This window comes from Lissotriton vulgaris, unplaced genomic scaffold (assembly GCF_964263255.1).
Source record: "Lissotriton vulgaris unplaced genomic scaffold, aLisVul1.2 SCAFFOLD_2085, whole genome shotgun sequence".
Classification (NCBI taxonomy): domain Eukaryota; kingdom Metazoa; phylum Chordata; class Amphibia; order Caudata; family Salamandridae; genus Lissotriton; species Lissotriton vulgaris.
In genome coordinates, this window is record NW_028254639.1 from 409,027 (window position 1) to 433,652 (window position 24,626).

Below are 24,626 nucleotides of genomic sequence, written 5' to 3' on the forward strand. Positions count from 1 at the left end.
AGAGCTGGTACAAGCCTCACTGTGAGGGTGGTTCCTCGGTCCTTGGGGTGTTGAACATGTACTTGAGTGGTTGGATATCTTTTCGTGTCTCCTTGGACGCATTGAATGGCGACCATGCCGGATGGGGGGCCGACAGGGGAGGTCATATCTTGTGGTCTGAGGACGCTCTGGCGGCACCCGGTATCTGCTAGAGCCATGACTTTTTGTCCGTCAATGTTCACCGGACAACGGAACCGTGGTGGTGCAGTACCTGGAACAGAACAGAGATAGTTCCGGACAAGGCCTACCTCCATGGGCTCCTCTTTGTGGGGACATACCCGAGCAATGTGTCCGAAACCCCCACAACTATAACATTGGGGTCCAGGGTTGGTAGGTCGATGTAGTACGGGGATGGGTAGGAGAGGGGTTGGTTCTGATCTTCTCGGTAGAGGTGGTCGGTGGGGTCGGATGCCTGTAGAAGGGTGTGTTTTCTGTGGGTGTTCCTCCTTGCCACGCTGTACTTCTTGAGCTCGACTGTAGGCGTTCGCTATTTCCACTGCGGCTTCCAGTGTAAGACGGGCGTGTTGTCGAACCCACCTTTGAGTACCTGGATGTAATGAAGCCAGGCACTGCTCCAGGTACACTTTCTCGAGGATGTCTTCTTTGGTGGAGGCATCGGGTCTGAGCCATCGATTGGCTAAATCCTTGATCCTAAAGGAAAGGGCTCTGGGGGTTTCTTGTGGCCCTTCTTTGGCCTGGCGTAACTTTACTCGGTAAGTCTCATCATCTATGCCCAGCCGTTCAAGGATACACTTTTTGATGTCCGCATAAGGGGTGTTGCCCTGTATATTAGCCTGTTGGTACGCAGCCTGCAAGTCACCGGTCAACAAGGGCCCCAGGTATTGGCCCCAACGGTCGACAGGCCAGGAAGCGGCCTGTGCTAGTCTCTCGAAATTCGTAAAGAAGTAGTCTGGGTCCTCCCCCGGCACATATTTCTGGAGAACTACGGAGGGTAGGGAGGCCATTGGTCTCGGTTGTCCCAGGGCGTCGGTCAATTTCCCCATAACTTGTTCGTGCGTGTCTCCCTGCCCTTTGAGTACATCGTGGAGCTGGCCTCGGTCGTCTTCTGCGGTCTTCAGGAACCACTCCATTAATTTCCCCAACTGTTCCTGGGATTCGGCCATCCTCTTCATCACGGCCTCCATGCTTCCAGGCAATCCCACTTCTGACACCAGATGTGATCGTGGGCGGTCGGCGGACTGGAAAAGCAGGCAAGGAGGCCGGATATAGTGGGCAATAGTGGTCTTTTATTGCACACAAGGTAGTTCGTAAAGAAACAAGGAAAACAAATACAGGGCTCCAAAAAGGGTGTGTAGTCGTCGTCCGCCTCCGGGTGTTGTTGGGGTTCGATAGGGTCCGGTCTTGGGTGCAGACGTCTTCGGTGTTCAGGGTGAATCCTCGGAGGGCAACATGAGAAACAAGGAGAAGGAGCGGTTAGTCCCACTGGGGCTTGAGGTCATGTACCGTAACCTTCACCAGGGTGTGGAGAAGAGAAAGGACAGTGAGGGAAGGGTGGGGAGGACGAGGAAAGGCAGAGTACAGAGGGTGTTCTAAAAGGGGTTCGTGTAGGGGAAGCCTTTATACAGTGCGAGGTGCTATACAATATATATACGGTGCTGGGCTAATGACGTGCCTAGGATAGAGGGAGTAATTATACAGGGGCCGAAGTATTTACACAGAGCACCTAGCGTGCTATAAAGAAGGTAGCTGGTACTCACGCGCTCCGCCGTAACTCTCCTTCGAGTTACGGCCGCTCTTCAGCCACCTCCGGGGGACACCACCAGTCTTCGGACCACTCTTCTGTTTCTCCGCTCCCGTCCTCCACTTCCGCCGCTCCAGTCGAAATCTCCTGCCACGATACTCCGACCGCTTCTGAACCTCCACTTCCGTCTTTTCTGTATCCTGACGTCGGCGAAGAGGCGGGACTTCCGGGGTCACAGGGATGAACTTCCGGTCCGTTGTCTCTCCAGATTGGGTCCTGTAATAGAGAGAGGGGCGGCAGTCCTGGCGGGGTGAGTAAGGGACTTACGACCCGTGGGGCAATATCACAGATGCAATAAACCTACCAACCCTTCATGAGATGTATTTCCTTGAGCACATGTATGACATGTTTTTACATACTGCTGCAAATCACTGGCTAGATGAGGCTACCAACAATACCTCCTCACCAATTCTAGCATCCTCTTATATCCAGGATGCCCTGCGATACCATGTGAATGACACCATTCCAAAACCTGGTTCTGAAGGGGCAATGTGGGGATAAACAACCCGCCCTGAACATAATGCAAACCAGCCTTAACAAAGGATGACTGTTGCTCTAACAGTGGTCGTAAGGAAGGGTTATGCTGAGCGTTCTTTACTTGCAACAAAAAGTCCTCTTCAGTATTGAGCATCCCTATGATCTTTTGGGGACCAATAATACAGGGAGGGGTGTCTTCTGGGGGGAGTGGCTCGAACCCCAAACGAGATAGAGCATCCGCCTTCCCGTTCTGTTTACCTGCCCGAAAATGAATAACAAAGTCGTATTCGTTAAAGAATTGCGTCCATCTCAATTGTCTCATGGACAACGCTCTGGCAGTTTTTAAGTATTGTAGGTTGCGATGGTCAGTCAGAACAGTGACAGTGTGATGTGTGCCCAATAAATATTGTCGCCATTCTTCCAAGACTTTTTTTATAGCAAGAAGTTCCTTTTCTCCTACTGCATAATTGACTTCAGCAGGCGTGAGTTTGTGCGAGCAATAGGCAACTGGATGCAGCTCCCCTGTATCCACATCAGCTTGAGACAGAATCCCCCCCACTGCCACTTGCGAGGCATCGACCTCTACTACATAAGGGCTACCAGGATCGGGATGTTTCATAATAGGGGTTTGAGTGAAAGCATCCTTTAGAGTGTTAAATGCAGTATTGGCTTCCTCAGACCACAAAAAGAGGGTACCCTTGCGTAACAGACGGGTGATAGGAGCAACAACCTCTGAAAGCGATGGATGAAGCGCCTATAGAAGTTTGAAAACCCTATAAACTGTTGTACTTCTTTAACGTTTTTAGGGGATGGCCACTGTAACATTGCCTTGATCTTTTGGGGGTCCATCCGTAGCCTTTGGGCTGACACAATATACCCCAAGAAGGCAACCTGATGCCTATGGAAAAAACATTTATCCAATTTACAAAATAAATGGTTCTTCTGCAATTTACATAAGACATGTACAATGTGGTCTTTCAGGGTCTTGGAGTAGATAAGTACGTCATCAATATAAGCAATGACGCTTTTGTCAAGATACTCCTTAAGCACCTCATTGATGAAATACTGAAAGGCTGAATGAGCATTATAAAGCCCAAAGGGCATTACTAAATATTCATACAGCCCGAATTTGGTACAGAATGCCTTTTTTCCACTCATCTCCATCTTTGACGCGAACAAGATGGTATGCTCCACGGAGATCTAATTTCGTGAACCATTCAGCGTCTTTGATCTGATCTAACAAAGAGGAGATGAGTGTCAAAGGGTATCTATTCTTGATCGTGATGGTATTCAGAGACCTATAATCTATACAACATCGTAAGCCTCCCTCCCGTTTAGGAATAAAAAAGAGAGCCGAAGAAGCAGGGGATCTGGATTGACGAATGTATCCTAACTCCAACATGGTATCAAGATATTCTCTTAGATACTGATTTTCCTTTTCTGTTAGAGAGTACACTCTGCTTGTAGGTATACGTGCTCCCGGCTGCAAATCTATACGGCAATCGTATACTCTATGGGGAGGCAGGATGGTAGCTTGTTCTTTGTTAAAGACTGAACTGAACTCCCGATACTCAGAGGGTATGACTGTGTCAGGCTGCTCCACCGTATATCCTTCTTCTGGAGACGGGGAGACTAGTGTGATGGCTTTCTGCCTAGGAGATTTATGTGCAGAAACCAAGGTAATGTGGTTTTTGATACAGGTTTCTTTTTTATGATTCCTGCACTCATCTCTAAACTGAATGTGAGTTAGTTGCCAATCAATTAAGGGATTATGTAGCCACAACCAAGGGAGTCCTAACACCACGTGGAACTGAGGGGACTCAATTAAATCAAAAGCGAGAGTTTCCCAATGGGAGATGGCTACATATAGTTCTAAAAGGATGGTGGAATGAGTGATTGGGCCTGATTTCAAAGGACTACCATCGATGGTATACACGTCCTCGGTAATCTTTTTTTGTACTTCAGGAATGAAATGGGCAGCAGCCCATTGTCTATCCATAAAGTTCCCCTGAGGCTTTAGAGTCTATCATGATAGGTTGTACTATGGAGTTGTCAAGCCAGCTCAATTTCGAAGGAACAAAGAAGTGCCCTTCTTCTGCCATTAAAGAAGAGACCATATGACTCGAAGGACCCGATGGAGCGGTCTCTGTTATCCTCGGGTCAGCTAGTTTTCCGACTTGCGGAACTGTCTTGGTTTTACCGGGCATTCCCGTAAGAAATGCCCCGCTTTGCCGCAATATAGACACAATCGATTATCACGTCTCCTTTGCTTCTCGGGCTCACTTAGGGGACCCTTAATACTGCCTATTTACATTAGTTCAGGGTCCTCTAGTTTCGCTTCAGGTTCAGATTTCTTGTCTCTGGACCCTATTCTAGGGTACTCATATCGAACTCTGTCTTTTCGCCTCTCTCCCAACCTATGATCCAGTTTTACCACCAGGTCTATTAGTTTGGGACACGTAGCAGGGGGATCCACCACGTGAGCCAAAGCATCTTTTAACTCGTCACGCAGTCCTTTGTAAAAAAGGGCACTGCGTTTTTCTGTAGGCCAATCGGCTTCTACCACTAATCTGTTAAAAGTGGAGATGTATGTAGTAAGGTCTTTAGATCCCTGTTTTAGGTTTAGTAATTCCGTGTCTGCAGCATGCGTGAACGAGTGTTTATCAAAAATCTTACGCAATTCACGTCTAAAGGCGTCATAATCCAACAAAAGGGGATCATCTTTCTCTATCAAGGGAATGGTCCAATTGGCAGCTGAACCTCCTAGATATAAAAGTACAAAAGCTACCTTAGCTTGGTCATTTGGAAAACAAGGGGCCTTGCACAGAAAATGCAACTGACATTGTGTAAGGAAGGCGGCACATTTAGTGGGATCTCCAAAAAAACGTTCTGGGGGAGCCAAGGGAATGGTATGTGGTGATACTACTTGCACTACTTGTGCATTGGTGCTAGAACTAGGTCCTTCTTCTCTCTGTATACGTAAAGCCTCTACTCTATCGGAAAGGGCTTGGGTTTCTCTCTGGAGGTTTCCCACCATACTGGCCACGTCCTGCAGGGTGAGATCCATGGCACTCGGGAGACAAATCAATTAGGCTTTGCAAGTCTGTCATGCATGCACCTTATTGTCTCAGGAGTGTCCTGGTATCTCGATGCTAAGTACCCTGCTTCACCCCTATCATCCTCGGGAGTCAGGATATAACGCCAACACCCAAGAGGTAACCAGGGGGAAAACAGGGGAACAAAACAAGGGTAGAGGGGGAAGATACAGCGCTCCACAGTACTCACCCAAGACAGAGTTAGGACAATCTTCTTCCGTCTGGTACTGCAGTAAGAGAAAACAGAAAGCAGTGAATACAAACCCCTCCCCACACTAATCCCAAAAGGACTGGTCTGTGAACTAATGATATACCTTCAGAATGTGGAGTATATGCAGGTATCTAGAAAATATAAGGGCTGGAAGGGTAGAAAACGTAGAGGCTGGAAGGCGTAGTAAAGCCAGGTATGCCTACTGTCTGTAAGTTGAAAGACACCATAAGTATTAACAACACTTCAAGGGGAACTGTCTTACGTCCATCGGTATAGGACTCACCTATAACAGTGGGGCATGTAACTTCAAACAAAAAACGTAGTTTCACCAGTAACCAACCGTTACTAATTCCTTGTTCAAATTCACAAGGATGAAATAAGCTAAACACGCAACACGAGCTCTATGAGAACTCCACAGGAAACAATAAGGCGTAAGGCGGAATGAACCCTTAGCAGGTGATAAGAAACTCACTTGCTGAATAAAGGATACGAGTAAATGAGAGAACACTAGGAAATATACACGAAACACTTCGATACAAGTACTCACAAAACGGCCACTACAGGAAACGCGGAATACGATAGAAACACGGGCTCCCTCCACTAGCTCCTCGGACGACCCACACTGTGACCCGGAACGAATGCCCAAACGCTAGCTAATTGCAAAGCGTTTCCATGAGCTTGAGGCGGGCCTAAGTGTTCTAAAAAAACGAACTGCGCTTGCGCGATTCTTTGCGCATGCGTCCCACAGATGTCCGCCTATGTTTGCCAACCACTGCCAACCCCGTATTTTGGATCGGCGGCTGTTTCTCTGAATTCTTCTCGGCGGTACATGGCGGAGCGTAAGCAGGCATGACAAAATGGGCCAGCTGGCTCGACTCCCACTTCTCCTTAACTCTCTCCCTCAGTATTCCCACTAATTCTGTCTTTAATTCCGCAATATCTCGAAGGGGCTTCTCATTGCAATTGCTACTACTAATTTTTGCCATACCCGCCTCTAAGTTACATATCCTCTTCTCAAGGGCTGTAATCCTTCCATAGTAGAGTCTCCTTTTTTTTGCTGCCAAAGCACCCAATCTCCCCCGTAAAAACGTTTTGTAAGTGTCTCAAACAATCTCTATCCTGGCTGATCCCTGGTTCTTTAAAAAAATAATTTAGTCTCATTCCTTCAGAATCTCCACAGCATCACGATCAGAGAGTATTATGCTATCTACTCCAAACTGATCTCGAAGTGCCATCCCCTATTGTCAAATGGTCAAGACAACGAACAAGGGCTTTGACTCACCAACAGTAAGGCAGAGTCTAATATTCAAATTAACAAAGAGGTGCCAATACTGAGTCTGATTTTGAAATAACCAGCCTAATCCTATGCTAATAAACAATCAATTATTAGCCAGAGATCGGAATACATCCATCATTATTTATTTCGTTTTTCAAGAAGATTTTTTGAGAAAAACAACAACCACAATACACAACTTTATGTATATATATGACAGACAGTGAAGGGAAAAGAATTTTTTAGGGGGGGTAAGGACAGATACTCTAAACAATAGACAATGAAAGTATATATATTTTCATCCTCACTCAGACATCATACGTGAACCAAACATTCTCACACTCCTTTCTACTCACAGTATACCAAACATATAGCACAATAGACAACATAGAAGGGAAAAAGAGAGGTCAGTGAATTAATCCATATACTATTTACCATGTTGTCAAAAATTGTATATATTTGCAATTCAACCTTATCTGTCTGGCTTGTTGTCAAAAATTGTATATATTTGCAATTCTTAACAGGTTGATATTAAGTATTCTTTGAAAACAGTTTCCCTTTTATGCTTTTGTAAATAGTGTATGGATTAATTCACTGACCTCTCTTTTTCCCTTCTATGTTGTCTATTGTGCTATGTTTGGTATACTGTGAGTAGAAAGGAGTGTGAGAATGTTTGGTTCACGTATGATGTCTGAGTGAGGATGAAAATATATATACTTTCATTGTCTATTGTTTAGAGTATCTGTCCTTACGCCCCTAAAAAATTATTTTCCCTTCACTGTCTGTCATATATATACATAAAGTTGTGTATTGTGGTTGTTGTTTTTCTCAAAAAATCTTCTTGAAAAAGAAATAAATAATGATGGATTTATTCCGATCTCTGGCTAACAATTGATTGTTTATTAGCATAGGATTAGGCTGGTTTTTTCAAAATCTATTGTCAAATGGGGTATTATAGCTGAGTGATCAGACAAATGGGCTCCAACATGACCTACCTGAACTACAGAGTCAACCAACCCCCTATCAAGCAAACAATAATCAATTCGGGACTTGTGATTATATTTTCTATTGTGAAAAGTAAATCCTAGCTGCTGACTAAACCTATGTCTCCAGATACCACATAGACCAAACTGGGAGATCAGTAACCTAACTCTATTAGACATTTTAAGATTGACCGCTGTTCTACTTCCTTCAGAACGATCTAATCTATGATCCAGTTTCATAATTCTCTAGCCACATCATCTAGAGGTTCTATGTCGTCCTGATTCGGACCATAGTAACCCACCAGATTAAGAACCTGCCCACAAACCTTTAACTCAACAATCAGCCATCTACCTCCTACACTGGCCACTTTCCCTTCAACCGAAATATTTAAACCATGCTTAATCAAGACCGCAAGCCCTTTCGTCACATTTGTCTGGGGCGAATAAATGGCATGAGCCTGCCACCTCTGGGTCAAAAACACCTTCTTACTCTCCTCCCCTGTTGAATGAGTCTCTTGTAATATTATTATCTGGGCCTTAGAATCCTTCAGGTAATTTAAAATCAAATCCCTTCTTCTTTTCACACGCATTCCATTTATGTTCCAAGATAGTATTCTCAACTCTCGAGACCTACCCCCACTCATTCCAGACATAGAAATCGACTTTCTCATACCCATCCTTCCACTGACAAGAAAAAAGCTCTGGAGGAATTTTCCACATTTTCCTAACCCTGCCCCACTCTCCACCCCCACCCAGAAAACAACCTAAACTCCACCCCCCCCCCTCCCTGGAAAACCCATCCGAATTACCCATGGCTATAAGCCCTATGGGTGCTTCTAGACGGGCGGAATTGTTAGAGAACCTTACACCTTAAACAAATAATTGATGTACATGTATGGATTCTTTTATCCAAAATATAGGAGCAAAAGCATTACCTGATTATATATCCCCTGGTTGACACTGTTCCAAAAAATTATCAATCTCCCCAACAAAACGAAAAGAGTGCATTTTAATATTCCACATAACTTTTAGCATCGCCGGGAATTTCAATTGAACCGAAGCCCCCGTCTTCCTCAACGGCTCAATCCTTTTGCCAAGCTCCCATTGTCTGTTAGCTGTCAGAGGCGATAGATCAGACCTAACCTCCACCTTTACACCATCAACTTCAATAGTTTTTTTCTTAAGGGCACTAGCTAGGATCTTTTCTTTTAGAATATATGACATAAAAGTATTCAAAATTCTCCTAGGTTTGGCCCGATTCGGGTTCAGCCTGAAGGGATCACGATGCACTCGCTGAATATCCCTAGCTATCTCCTCCTCTGTCTCCTCCAACTGTAACTCTGTCTTTAATAGGTGCACCACATATTTCTTTATATCTGTTCCTTCTTTACCCCCCGGAAGCTTCAAGATTTTCAAATTATTCCTTCTCTGCATGTTTTCCAACCTTTCTACCCTTTCCTCATATTTCCTCTCTTTAATCTTGACTGTCTCTAATTCCTTTTTGATTGTCCATCACTTCCTGTCTGAGATCCTTAATGTCCACCTCTAATGCGACTGTGCGGCTAACTAACTCATCCATCTTTTTCTCTAACAAACCACAAGCTGCCCTAATACTTTCCTGGTTTAACTCCGAGATCTCAAATCTTTTATGCATGTCCGAATTGAATTTTTTGAGCAAAGAAATAACAGACCCATCACTGCCCTCTTGCTCCACTTCTGTCGCTATCAGCTAGATCTTATATTGTCTAGGTTAATCACTAGCACACCTAGGTTTTCCTCTTTTAATTACTAAGTAATCTTGTCATTGGTGTTTATTCTACTATGGCGTGCTTGTGGGTATCGTAGGGCTGCCTGTCCCTGCGTAGACTGAATCTGGACTGAGGAGGTACGAGACGTGCTGTCACGACCAAACCCACAGCACTGCTGTGGGTTTGGTCGTGCCAGCACGTCTCAAACCTCCTCAGTCCAGCTATCAGCTGGATCGCCTGATCTGACTCCATTCCCTCTGCATCCCGTGTGCTTGGTCTCCCTAAAGGGACAGTACTAGGCCCAAGACCACTTACTTCCAGGGGCAAAACCTGCTGCAATACAGTTAAGTTCGCCTCATCCTGACCCTTTGGAACTTCAACAACATCCTCCATCTCCAATGATAAAACGTGAAAGGGGTTTGGACTTAGATGAATAGACCAATCAACTGGGACTATATCGGGTGCCTCCCCCAGCAACAAACAGAGTGGATCCCCCGTCTAGGTTATCCTGTCTAATTTTTGGAGATGTCAATGGGCCCGCTGAGTTGGTAATAGTTTCCCCCTTCAAAATCAAAGTCTTTGGTAAAACCTTAAAAAATTACTTGAGTGAGGGGGTTACCTTACTCCTTTGCTCTAGTAGAGCCCTCTTTCCCAAATTCTTGCTGATTTTACTATTATTGCTGTTATTGCTTGTCTTAACAATGAGCCTACCCTTAGCCTTAATCTCAGACACCTCTTTGTTTTTGGGGGCACCAATCTGATTAAATAAAGCCTTTTGTGAGTCTCTACCTGCACTCCTTAACTCGTACCTAGAGATCCCTCTTGATTCTCTTGGTGCCCCAATTTCCAAACCCATGTTACCCCCTCGCACAGTCCCCCACAACTGCTTTACTGCGGAGCTGATGCGCCCTAACTCCAGAAGCAGAAATATTTTGGGATTGCTTCTTACCGCAACCTTAAGGAAGGTGTGCTTTTAGCGCTATTGATGGAGATGATTGATCGTTTGTTCCGTCCTGCCTGTCACTTCCCAGGCCTCTTCCTCGAAAATGGACTCTAGCTGCCGCCCGGCGGCTCTTACCGAGCCCCAATGCCGCTCTGTCCCAACTTAGCTTGGCTTGTGCTGCCGGCTCCAGCTCCAGGTCCGCCTCCTCCCGCGACGCCAAGCCTCGAACAGGTACACCTGCGATGCACCATACGCCGCCCGCGGCAGCTGGCTGGTTACTGACTGCCAGGGAGATCGCACCGCATTCGTTCCGGATACGAGGGATATGCAGGAGAATTCAGCATTCGAACCTCTCGCCTGCCTCAAAACGCCATACGGTACTCTTACACAGCCTCTTACACGCCGCTCGTCACGAACAGCACCCGCAGCCTGCAACTAGCCGCCCGCCATGTTTTCTCTCTTCGTATCGGGTTCTGGCGTGCTGGGTAGCATTGTCAATGCCCATTCCCCATTCAGAAGCATAGTCCTCAATATCCTGGACATGACTGATATTAAGTCTGGCTACCTTCTTCTTTTTGAAATGAGGTTTTGATGTTTTAGGTTTTTATTATTGCTTAATAATGTAGTCAGACGAGGGTTGTAAGTCCTTCTTTACTTTCATGTCCTCTTCCGATATGCACTCTGCCTGTCCTCCTCTCCAAATGTTTTATCGGTTGAATACTGGAACGAACAAGATGAACATGTATCAGTATCCCGGTACATGTCAGGTGGTCTAACATTCACGGTTCACAAGTTATAATTTTTTTCAGTGTATTCCTGTGTAGGAGACCCACCCCGTGATTTTGTTTTATCCTTGCTTTTCTTATTGTCCTACTTCTTTGTCGAAGCATCTGGTGCTTAGAGTTATCCTTTTCAGAATTACTCTTCAACTGTGATTTCCCAGGTCCGGCTCCCAAATTATCTCTCCCCAGCGTAGCATAGGTTTCTTAGTTAATTTTAGATAATTTGAGCTCTTGCTGTGGCGTTGGCGTATAACTGATGCTGCTGCTTCTCCTTTAATGTTATTCAGCATTATGGCGGATACTGCAGCACAGTTGCCCATCAGCTCCATCCCCAGGTCTAGGGCAGATGCTGCCCCATACTCATTCTGGATCTGTTTCAGCACTTCAGGCAGAACAGCCAGAGATGGCATGCCATGTGTTCTGGTATATACTCTCAAAAAGACTGTACCCCAAGTTTCACAGTTCTCCACTTGGGATGCCATACCGATCAGCAAGCAAATTGTTAATATTCTCTGTTTCTCCTGCAGGCCTGAATGGGTAAATAATGCTTCAAGCTGATTCATTTTCTGTGCAATCCAAAATGGAATTTCTTCCCACTTGATGGGATCCTTACCCATACCTGCATTCGCTGTTTGTGGACTAAAGCCTGATATAAAGAATAGCTGTGGTGCAGCTTGAACAGCTCGCGCAGGAGTAAATGTTAATGTTCACACCATGAACTGTGTAAGGCATCCGTTTATTGTCACTAGATTACTGTTTAATCCCAGAATCTGAGTAGCGGGTATATTGTTGATACCAGGATGCAGTATATATCCAGATAGGACTGGCCATATCGTCCCCTCATTGCTGAGTGCGCCAAGTCTCACGTTTTATAAGGTGTAGGGGAGGGCGCCTTTAAACTAATTATATGTTCTTGGTAAGTGCGAGGAACTTCTATTGTCTCATATGAAGAATATTCATCTGGTATTTGTGTATGTGTGAAATACTCATGTTACAGCATCTGCAACCGGAAATGTAACCCAAGAATAAAACACATCTGCCCTATATGCTTTGTGTGCCTTTACCACTAAGGTAAGATTTCCAACATCTAGTGTGAGAACATTTTGTAGTCGTTTTGGAGTAACTGCATAACTGCAGTTCTCAGTGATGTTTTGTGCCATGTATATAAAAAAAATGAAGTACAGACTTTTCCTTTCACGGTGGACATTAGATCCTCTCAAGCTTGAACTACCAACAGCCAATACATAGGATGTACCTACTCGGCTGAGAAGGTCATTCCCTACCACCGCGACATCCTCAGTTTATGAGGTATGTAGGGGTCACCGAGAAGGCATGATTGAACTACTCAATAGATCCATACAAAGTAAAAACCCAATCAACTTTGGCGGTGGCATGTTGTCTAGTTTCCACTAATAAGTAGGAACTGTGCCTTTTGTGGACAACATAAACTTTGGGATGGTGCCAGATTGATTCTTTGCACCCTGCAGGATATGTTGGTCCTGAGACCAGATAGCTCACAGTGCCACCGTTGGTGGTACAAGATCGTAGAGGAGATTTGTTCTCTCATTTTCCATTTCTTTTGTATCACAGGTACACGGGCTAAGCAAGCTGGCCTTTGTTCCTTACCTGTGCCCCCTGTGCCGCCTGTGCTCGCACAGACCCCGTGGCACTGTGGTCCGGCACTGCAGGGGTTTTTATGGCCGGTGCCGTATCCCATGGATCTCTTGGCCATGGTGCCCCACCCCGCCGCTCTGACAACGGGGTGGTGATAATGCCTCACATCTGCCCCAGTGCATTATGTTGTTGACACCTTCGTGTCAATAACCTCTACTTTTTGGTAGCCCAAAACCCTAGAGAGGGGTGTGTGTCACATGCGGAGGTGTGCGCACATAAGTGCCAGGCTGCCAAGACACTAGGTCACTGCCAGGCCAGTATTTTACCAGCTGTGAGCTGAAACATTAAGGGGAGCACACTCTTGAACCCTGGTGATATGCATGTATTACCATGAATACATTTCAAATGCATGCTTAACGATGTCCGCTCTTCCAAACCTCTTCAAAGCAACGTTGCCAGTCTTCTTGACACAACTAATCTTCCCCTATTATGCATTTTGGAATCTTGCTATTCCGTTGTGAGGGGCATTCTATCTTAACTGAAGGCAGCTACCTAAAAGGAAGGGCAATATTGCCGTCATTTTCAAGGGGGCACTAAACTGCAAACGTTTTTCCATTGTGTCTTTTGCCACTTTGTTTCAATGTAGTCTTCTCGAGCTCCATCTAAAACACCTATTTTCACATTTGTCATCCATTCAGGCTCGTTAGCGCAGTGACCGTGCTGCCCTTCCCCTGCAGGCGGCTCTGTCCTCTGGGGCTGGGCGCTCCCGGGTGCTTAGCCGCTTTCCCTCTGCTGCCGGGTGCTGCTGCGAAATCTCAAACGAAGAGTGTTGACTGGGATGTGTAAATCTGAAACACTTTTCACAACAGGTGTCTACCTGTCCAAGTATGGCACCAGAGAAAGTTTTATTATGCATCTGATTGAGCATTTTATTTCATTTATTTATTTTATTTTTAAAGTGTTATATAGGGCTAGCTTGACCCGTAGGTATCAGAGCGCTTTACATACACACTGTGAAAAACAGAAGGACATTGCATTACATAGTAGGCCGGCAGTAAGGAAGCAAACCAAAGATAAAAAATACAGCATGGGAAATAAATATGCAGTGCAGCGGAGGGGGAGAGAACAATAAAAAGAAAAAGGTGATTAACATAGTCCGGTCGCCAACTATCCTTGAATGTCAAGGGAGAGAGGAGTCAACTCGGATAATGAAGTCGAGGTTAGTTGACGTTGGTCAGGAAAGTATTTATTTAGGAGATGGAGTTTCAGGTCCCTTTTGAAACAGGAGAAGGAGGGGTTGCATCTGAGGACTCCTGGGAGAGCGTTCCACATCTTGGGAGCGTTGCCAGAAAACGATCGGTATTGGGTGGTTTTCTTTTTCAGTTTCGGAGGAATAAGAAGGAGTGGGTTGGAGCTTCTCAGCGTTTTGGATTGACCTGCTCTTACCAGTTTGTTGTTTAGGTAGTTGGGGGCATTAGAGTGAAGGGTTTTGTTTGTGATGCAGGCCATCTTGTAGATACACCTCCCTTCCATGGGAAGCTAATTGAGGGAGTTGAGAGCTGGAGTGATGTGTTCAAATCTTTTTACTCCACATACGAGTCGAGCGGACATGTTCAGCACTGCCCTTAGAGGGGCTAGGTGAGATTTTGGAGTCCCTGTAAGGATGGTGTTGCCGTAGTCGATTGTAGAGAGAACTAGGAATTGGACAACAGTCTTCAGGTCATCATGGGGAAGAAAAGGTTTCAATTTCTTGAGGTGTTTTAGAGAGAAAAGAGCACTTTTTGTAGAGTTAATGATGTGGGCCTCCATTGATAAGTTCTTGTCAAGGGTGATGCCCAGAGATTTAACTAAGTCCGATAGGGTGAGGGGACAGTTTAGGGCAACCAGATTCTTGAGCCACTCTTGGATTGGACGATGGTTGCTTTTTGGAGAGAATAGGATTAGTTCAGTTTTATCTGGGTTGAGCTTTAAGTGGTTAACGTTGAACCAAGTTTGGATCTCCGTTAGAGTGGTATTGATTGGTATTGTTGGATGGCGCTGGGAGACTTGATTCTGAAATAGATTTGGGTGTCATCCGCGTAAAGGTGGCAATTCACTCCGGCTTTTTTCAAGATGATTGTGAGGGGCTGCATGAAGAGATTGAAGAGGGACAGGGAGAGTACTGTGCCCTTGATGCCGGAACACTTCGACAGGGTCTCCAGAAGAGCTGGGTGGTTTACTGTGTCGAATGCGGCAGATAGGTCAATAAGGATAAGTAGGCAGGCATCACGTTTATCTAAGGCCTTGTGAATGTCATTGGAGACGTTGAGCATAGCTGTTTCCGTGCTGCAGCCTTTTCTGAATTCAGATTGAAAGGCGTCGAGGAGGGTGAACTCATCAATGTGTTTATTGAGTTAGTGGAGAACACATTTCTCCAATGTTTTTGCAAGGAATGGGAGGTTGGAGATAGGTCTGAGGTTGTTAAGATCATTAGGGTCAGCCCCGGGTTTCTTGAGAATAGGTGTGATTTGTCCTTGTTGAAGGGAGTCTGGGACACAGCCTGAGGTGAGAGAGGCGTTGATGACTTTTTTCCAGAAAGGGGAAATGGTGTGGTTGAGTTCTTTTATAATTGTGGATGGGAGGGGGTCCATAGTGTGGGAGGAAGGTTTTAGATTAGAAATTATATTGAAGACCTTGTTTACCGACATTAGCTCAAAGTCGGACGCAGGTCTGATTGTCCTTGTTAAGATCTCTTTCTGAGTGGTCAAGGGTGGTTGAAGGGGGGCATGTTAATAGTGAAGGAGGGTTGCTTGTATGAAGGATTGATCAATTTTAGAAACTTTATTAGTGAAGAAGGTGGCTTCGATTTCTTGCGAGGGAGTGCAGTTACTTTTGGCTTTTAACAATATTGAAGAGTTCTCTTGGTCTGTTTTTCGCCAGATCTAGTTGGCTGTGGTAAAAAGACGCCTTTTCACGAAAAAATTTGTTTTTTGTATGACTGCCGAGCAGATCTAAGTTGTGTTAACATTATTCTTAGACTAAAAGATAAGGGTATAGATAGGATAGATAAAGGACCAATGGGAGACCACAGTCACAAGAACAGGAATGCTAAAAAGATAAGCTAAGGGGACGGATTGGATAGATAAGGAAGCAGTGGGAAACCATCTTTCTGTATGAATCAATGATAGTAATATGTCCCAGGTCTTTGTTTTAAAAAAAGGGAAGGGTGGTTTATGTTCCTTTTAGACCCTGACTTAAATGAGGGGGAACTCTAATTAGTCAAAAATGATATCCAAATAGATGGCTTGTAATCTAGTATTAAACTAAACATGCCTGCATGTGCTTTAGAAACATAGGGAAGTGTTGTATTGTCAACCTGCAAGATATTTTGTCGTTTCTTAAACCAGAAAATATAATAAGCTCTGTGAATCGCGTCGAATAGACAGCTGAGATTTTTAGTGATGAGCTATAAATAGGAAAATTTATGGTGCTTTTACGGTACGTTAAAAAATGCTTTTATGAAATATAAGTTACGTTATAAAATAGATTTTTATATTGTGCAGGTAACTGAAAACAAAACTTTAAGTAGCAATGAATTGACTGCTGAGATCTGCATTATCATAGTGGGAGTCTTGCTCAGGGCAGGAAAGCAAAAGTGCTTAGAGACCCCTGGGTGATAAGGCGCTCTACAAATCAAAAATACAAATACAAAATACAAATACAAAAGTAGACTTGCTAAAACGTGTTTACCCATGTGAAATTTGAGCTGCATGTTTTAAAATAACAAAGTCTTAAATACTAGGGAAGACCTTGAGTGACATGTCTAGATTAATAATAACATATTATTGTCATAATAAAAGCATGAGAAAAGTCTTGTATTGCTACAGTTTTTTAAATAATTCGGGAAGAAACAGACTGTTCATACAATTATGGGTAAAGGACAATAAAAGCACAGCACCTTCAATATACATGATATGATATGGGAAATATTAATAGGTAAGAATAATTTTATAATATGTTGAAATGTAAAGGAAGGCAACTGAGGAAGCCCCTGATGATTAGTTTTTAGACACTCTTGGTGATAATATACGCTGAGAATATTATTTCTATATTTACTAAATTAAGCATGGCAATGAATAATATAGAAACATGTCTGTTGATGCTTGAGCTGGGGAACTGGGTTCGAGTCTCGGCAACGAAGCTCAACATCCTGTGATTCTGGGCAAATCACTTAATACCCTGTGCCTAACAAAAATGAATGTGTCCATCTGTAACGAAACTGGTGCTCATGTAAAGCGCTCAGATACCTGATGTCACTGGTCTAGTTTGCGCTATAATTGTTGGTAAATATGCCTTTTTTGTCTTAATATGTGGTATATATAAAAGGATCATAGTAAGAACAACATTGTGTGCCAAGCCGTATGTGTTTAGATGTCTGTTCAACAACTATTTTTATAGATATTTTATGGTTTATCCTAGTTTTAATTCAGTTATTGGTCCTGAAGACAGTGGGATAAAGTTCAAGAAGTCACTGAAATGCTACGTTGATGCAATAGTCTTTTTTAGTACTTTGATTGTATATTATATAATATTTGGACTAAACGTTTTAGATATTGTAGCCGGGTCTGGTGGCTCTGTGGACAAATGCATCAGCTGCAGGGGCCTGTGTTTGACCCCGTAATTACAAGTTCAAATCCCGGTGGGCCCTCTCAGCCATTCGTCCATCTGAAGTCGATAACATAAGTACCATTGAATTGGGTAGTAATAAACATCTGTTATCAGCACCAAGATACCTACGGGTGAACATGCGCTTTACAAATACACATTATGTTATGTATCTAGTCCAATGAATGATGAATTATATTTCCAAATGTCAATAGTATTTTACGTGTATTTTTTTATAAAATATGAGATTCTAAATACTGTGTTTGGAGCATAATTGGTTGCTTTTGATATCCTAGTTATATCTGTTGTTCTTAGGTTGATTATTAAGTATCCACTTAGTGAAATATTCGAGTTTAACAACAAGTCCAGAGGAAAAACATTTGTTTTGGTTCAACATGGCTAAAACACATTACCAAAGTCAATAGCTTCTGCATATGCAAGACATATTGGATTTGCCAATGCTTGTTCTTTATTACTTTTCAAAGATAGTTGTCTGATGGTGTAGAAGTACACTATCATCTCTTCCCTTCGCCAGGGATGCAGTTATTCCACCGTTATAGGAATGTAAAGGCATACTAGCTAAAACATGGGAAAGGCGATTCTTTCTGCAAAATTACTGAGAAGTAGCTTTTGTCTTGTATATTTTGCTGTGGGAACATGACAAAAGCTAATAATGTTACTTTCTGTTTATTTTAATAGGTAATGAATGCGTGAAACACAGCAACTGAAATTCTGTTGAGTTTAATTGGATAGTACTGCCGACCGATGAATTAATGGAAAATGGGACATTATCAGTTCTCTGTGACACATGATCAATAAAGTACCGCATCTTGCATACCAGACAGACAAAAGAAAACCAGAGATAATTGTAAAAGCATGGATCAAGTAGAAAAGATTATTGACAAATATCTCGCAAAGTTATATCAAATCTAAGATGAGTTTAAATAAAAAAAATATTGAAAAGCTTCACTCAGTGAGAATGAATTTTTGTCAACAAAAGAAGCCGTATTCCTGAAAAACGCTATCAATCCACTTAATGTGAAAATAGCTTCAAAGAAAGTGAAAGTGTGACAGGCATCTGTGAACTCACACTGACTATCCTACCAATGCTGCAACTGTAAGAAGAGCTTCATCAATGAAGGACTTGATACTAAATACCTGAGAACACATTCCAAACTGGCAAGAAACTTTATCAGTGCACTGAATGTGGAAAATACTTCTTTCAAACAGAAAAATGTACAGGTGCGAAACATTGCCGATCTTCAGTTAGAAACAGAGCATGAACATTTTTAATGCACAGATTAGGTGAGGGGTTTCATCTGAAAGCCGTGCCATTCACCAGAGAGCACTCTCAAAAGAAAACTCTCATCAGTTACCAGTACCTTGCAAGAGGAAAAAATCCTGCAAAGCATAATAGAAGACATACAGATGGGAAACCTGATTAATGTACTGAATGTGGGACAGCATGCAATCTCTTACCATCTACCAAGGGACTGATACAGATAAGAAACCTATCCACCAGACAGTCCAAACTGGTGAGAAACCTTATCTATATTCCGAACGTGGGAAAAGGTTCAAAGTGAAAAGAAGTCTTACTCTTCTCCAGAAATCGCACTCGGACATAAAACGTTATCAGTGCTCAGAATGTGAGAAAGTTTTCAATAAACAAGATAATCTTACAATTCACAAAAGAGCACACACAGGCGAGAACCCCTTTAAATGCATTGAATGTGGTAAACAGTTCAGTAAGAAAGAATATCTTATTACACACGATCGATCACATACAGTGGGTAAACCTTGTCAGTGCTTAGAATGTGGGAAACAGTTCAGGGCAAAAGCAAGTCTTATTGTTCACCAGATAATACACACAGGCGAGAAACCTTATCAATGCACTGAGTGTGGGGTTCATTTTGGTTATAAAGATAGTCTTATTCGTCACCAGAGAACACACACAGGTGAGAACCCTTATCAGTGCACTGAATGTGGCAAAAGTTTTATTAGAAAAAGTAATCTTACTGTTCACCAGAGAGTACATACTGGCGAGAAACCTTATCAGTGCACTGAATGTGAGGCTACCTTCTGTGACAGAAGGGACCTTAATAAACACCAGAGAAGACATACAGGTGAGAAACCTTATCAGTGCACTGAATGTGGAGCTAGCTTCTGTGACAAAGGAGGCCTTACTAAGCACCAGAGAATACATACAGGTGAGAAACCTTATCAGTGCAGTAAATTTGGGACTAGCTTCTGTGACAAAGGAAGCCTTACTAAGCACCAGAGAAGACATACAGGTGAGAAACCTTATCAGTGCACAGAATGTGGGGCTGTCTTCAGTGACAGAGGAAACCTTACTACTCACCAGAGAATACATACAGGTGAGAAACCTTATCAGTGCACTGAATGTGAGGCTTCCTTCGGTGTCAGAGGGAACCTTAATAAACACCAGAGAAGACATACAGGTGAGAAACCTTATCAGTGCACAGAATGTGGGGCTGCCTTCAGCAACAGAGGAAGCCTTACTAATCACCAGAGAATACATACAGGTGAGAAACCTTATCAGTGCACTGAATGTGGTAAAAGATTTACTGTAAAAGGAAATCTTACGACTCACCAGAGAGTACACACTGGTGAGAAACCTTTTCATTGCACTGAATGTAGGACTAGCTTCTGTGACAAAGGAAGCCTTACTAAGCACCAGAGAACTCATACAGGTGAGAAACCTTATCAGTGCAGTGAATGTGGGACTAGCTTCTGTGACAAAGGAAGCCTTACTAAGCACCAGAGAATACATACAGGTGAGAAACCTTATCAGTGCAGTGAATGTGGGACTAGCTTCTGTGACAAAGGAAGCCTTACTAAGCACCAGAGAAGACATACAGGTGAGAAACCTTATCAGTGCAGTGAATGTGGGACTAGCTTCTGTGACAAAGGAAGCCTTACTAAGCACCAAAGAAGACATACAGGTGAGAAACCCTATCGGTGCACAGAATGTGGGGCTGTCTTCAGTGACAGAGGAAACCTTACTACTCACCAGAGAATACATACAGGTGAGAAACCTTATCAGTGCACTGAATGTGAGGCTACCTTCGGTGACAGAGGGAACCTTAATAAACACCAGAGAAGACATACAGGTGAGAAACCTTATCAGTGCACAGAATGTGGGGCTGCCTTCAGCGACAGAGGAAGCCTTACTAATCACCAGAGAATACATACAGGTGAGAAACCTTATCAGTGCACTGAATGTGGTAAAAGGTTTACTGTAAAAGGAAATCTTACGACTCACCAGAGAGTACACACTGGTGAGAAACCTTTTCATTGCACCACAATCCCATCTCTAAAGCGGGCATTGCCAGATGGATTGTAAAATGTATTCAAATATGCTACTTAAAAGCAAAGAGAACATTAACTGTTCCTCCTAGAGCTCACTCTACACGTAAACTAGGAGCATCTATGGCATTCTTAGGAAACATTCCACTAGATGACCTATGCAAAGCAGCTACCTGGGTTACACCGCACACCTTCACAAAGCACTATTGTGTAGATGTGCACACAACACAACAAGCTAGAGTGGGACAAGCTGTATTAAAAACTTTATTTCAAACAGTTGCAACAGACACGGGTGACCACCGCTAGGGAGAGAACTGCTGTATAGTCTATTCATAATTTACCATCTGCAGCCCATATGCCTCAAACGGAATATGCTACTTACCAGTATGCATCTGTTCTTGGCATAGAGGGCTGCAGAGTGGTACATGCCCTCCCAGCTTCCCCGGAAACCTGTGTCTGTTCCAACATTATCTTATTTAGATACACTTACATGGGCATTCCTATCTGTATTCTATCATACTACTCCATCTAACCCAACTATGGCAAAACAATCTAAGGATGGAGCCGATGCCCATGCGCACTACCAACCAAAGGAGGAGTCACCAAGATACAAAAGACTCTCCAAGAGAAAAACAAAGTGCAATCATCCGAGCCCAACACCAGATGGCGATCTATTCATAATGTACCACTCTGCAGCCCTCTATGCCAAGAACAGATGCATACTGGTAGGTAGCATATTCCTTACTAAGCACCAGAGAACTCATACAGTTGAGAAACCTTATCAGTGCAGTGAATGTGGGACACACTTCAGTCACCCACATATCCTAGCTAGACACATTAGAACTCATACAAGAGAGACTCCTTATGAGTGCATAGAATGTGGTAAAAAGTTCAGTGATGAAGGAAATCTTACAACTCACCAGAGGGTGCACACAGGAGTGAAACCATATCAATGCACTGAATGCGGGAAAAGGTTCAGTCGGAAAACAAGTCTTACTGTTCACCAGAGATTACACACAGATGAGAAACTTTATAAGTGCACTGATTGTGGAACTAGCTTCTGTGACAAAAGAAGCCTTACTAAGCACAAGAGAAAACATACAGGTGAGAAACCTTATCAATGCAATCAATGTGGTAAAAGTTTTAATAAAAAAGGTGATCTTACTATTCAGCAAAGATTACATACTGGTGAGAAATCTTTTCGGTGCACTGATTGTGGGACTAGCTTCTGTGACAGAAGAAGCCTTACTAAGCATAAGAGAATGCATACGGGTGAGAAACCCTATCGGTGCTCTGAATGTGGGGCAGGCTTCAGTCTCCCACATATCCTAGCTAGACACCTTAGAACTCATAGAGGAGAGACTCTTCATCAGTGCACATAATGTGGAAAAAGTTTCTTTCAGAAAGGAAATGTTAATTGTCACCAAAGAATAGACACATGTGATAAAACGTATCACTGCTCAGATTGTGGGCAGTTAGAGGAAGACCTACAATTCACCAAATCGTACACACAGATGAGAAGCCTTATCAATGCTCAGAGTGTTGGAAAGCCTTCATTCTAAAAACAGGTCTTTCTAGACACCCGAGGACAAGTGTGGACAGAAATGCTTACTTTTTCATCCACTTGCAAGACTGAGCTGGGTACTGTCACATGAGGTGAGTGGTTGTAGAAGACCTTTACCAGAGCTCAGCATTGCAACACCCTGTCACACCAGATCCACCGTAACAGCCCCAAACCAATTCTGGCCACATGCTTGGTTCTGATATTGATGAATCTTCATATTGAATTATTGTCCTGCTGGCATTGGAAAATCATAAATATTGATTGACAGTGTCTCAAAATAAGAGTCCAAAGATACAAAAGCCAGAATGCTATTGACTGTGCATTGAAAGTAGGATGATGAAGATGAGACAGTGTTTATGATTTAATAGTCCAGAACACAATGCAGGCAAATTGTGGCATATCAAACAGATTAGGCCATTGGCAAACAAAGCCACCATAAAATAGAAAAACAAAGGACCCCTTCCTGACTCTCCTCCTAGTTTATACAGCAATAGCAATGATGTCATGTAAAAAAGAATTGATAAAACGTAGACCCCTATATGCAACACCAGGCATTTGAGCAGTGAGTAGCAGGAACACTGTAATGGGCAAGAACGTTGAGATCCGTCAAGGAGCCATTTGCAAAACCTTCAATTGTGAAGAAAACAAGGACTAATTCCGAAGCTAAATGAGGCATTTAAAATTGGCAATTGAAATTCAACAGATATCCCAGAAATCAATTTTGCTCATCCAAATAAAACAATACAAATAGCAAACCCTCCTGAGAAAAATAAGACAAAAAACAACTTCAATCCTTTGAAAACAGGTCAGAAAGTAGAACTAAATCATGACAACCTTTGAAGTAATCCTTAAAACATTCTAAATGAATTAATGGCAGCCTGGCTTTTTAGGTCTCGTCTAAGCCATTGCGCTAGGAATGCTTTGGCGAGATATTAAGTAGGGGCTCTCAGAAATGCTCCCAAAGGATTTTCCAGGCGGATTTCCTACAGTGCATGTGTGCAGGCTTGTGCACATCGCACACCATTTGGCAGCCAGTGAGCCTCTCTCTGCACTCATTCTGGTTTGCTTGCAGCCGGCATTAAACTTCAAACACTTCAAAGGAATCTGCTCCCCCGCCCCTTCTGGCTTTGCTCAACGGCGCTTTCGCAGCCGCGCTTGTCTCCTCTCAGGATCGTCACAGGCTGCTGACTACAGCCTTGTGGGCGACATCTAATTCATTGGCTACACAGCGTGTTCGCAGTGACTTGTTTTATTGGCTAGCGCTTAATGTCCCTTTATATTCAGCATGTGTTAGGCACTTCACTTGTGGCACAAACGTGTGAAGTGCTTCCCCCACTTTGGCAGAAGTGTGCAGCTTGTGTTTAAAAGATTGTTGCCCATGTACTGTTTAATTCACAAGCTGTCACAAGTGATTAATGTATTGACTCATGCCATTACAGCTCAAGATCAAAGAGATTCATGCATTATTGGCTGGTACACATTTTTATATTTCTTGCGTTTTTGCCCAACACTATATTTTATCATGTATCGTGTCACTTGTACAGTGAGTTTTTTGCACACTGCTGAATTTGCTTTCTGAGCATACTGTCAGATTTCAGCACAGGCTTTGCAATGGAGAAAGTTTGTGTGTGTTCGTTTCTGCTCTTGCCACCTGGCACTAGGGCTTGATGAGGGGTATGTGGGATATGTTTCTGTTTGATCAGCTTCCACTTTGCTGGCTTCACGCTGGGTCGATACCTCCTTTCCTTGTGACAGATTGTCGTGATAATGCATTCTCTGCAGAGCAGCGGGTATTTCTGAGATGTATCATGTGTGTCTCGTTGTGAGAGCCGGGTAAACTCTTTTGTGTTTGGGTGGCACCTCAAGTTTATCTGTGCAAAGCGAGGTAGGTAGGTAGGTGTTACACTGAAAACAATGTATTATATTTTTACCGAGCGCCACGTTTGTTCTGTACCAAAAGTGTTTTTATGTCTCAAGATTAAAGCTATATATATTCATACGTTTCCTCTAGCTTAATGCTTTCATTTCTAAAGAAGTGTTTATTTCATCATTTTATCAGGCCTTGTGTTTTATTTACAAATTGCATTTACTTCTGATTTTCCTTAAGCTGTTTATCCAAAACGGCTGTGTTTGAGCGTGTAGTAACTGGAGTGTTTCATGTAAA

At 43.3% G+C, this 24,626-nt stretch overlaps 1 protein-coding gene across 1 annotated transcript in view; it reads left to right on the forward strand.

Annotated features, from left to right (window-relative positions):
- The window catches only part of LOC147659486 (uncharacterized), a 128,652-nt gene extending 104,193 nt beyond the window's left edge, over positions 1–24,459 (forward strand). Inside the window, exons 2-3 of the mRNA XM_086951719.1 lie at positions 18,271–20,931; positions 21,632–24,459. Coding sequence (XP_086807845.1) covers positions 19,025–20,931; positions 21,632–22,280 — 2,556 coding nt within the window. The 5' untranslated portion in view covers positions 18,271–19,024 and the 3' untranslated portion in view covers positions 22,281–24,459. The remainder of the gene's footprint in view (positions 1–18,270; positions 20,932–21,631) is intronic.
- The last annotated feature ends 167 nt before the right edge of the window (positions 24,460–24,626 follow it).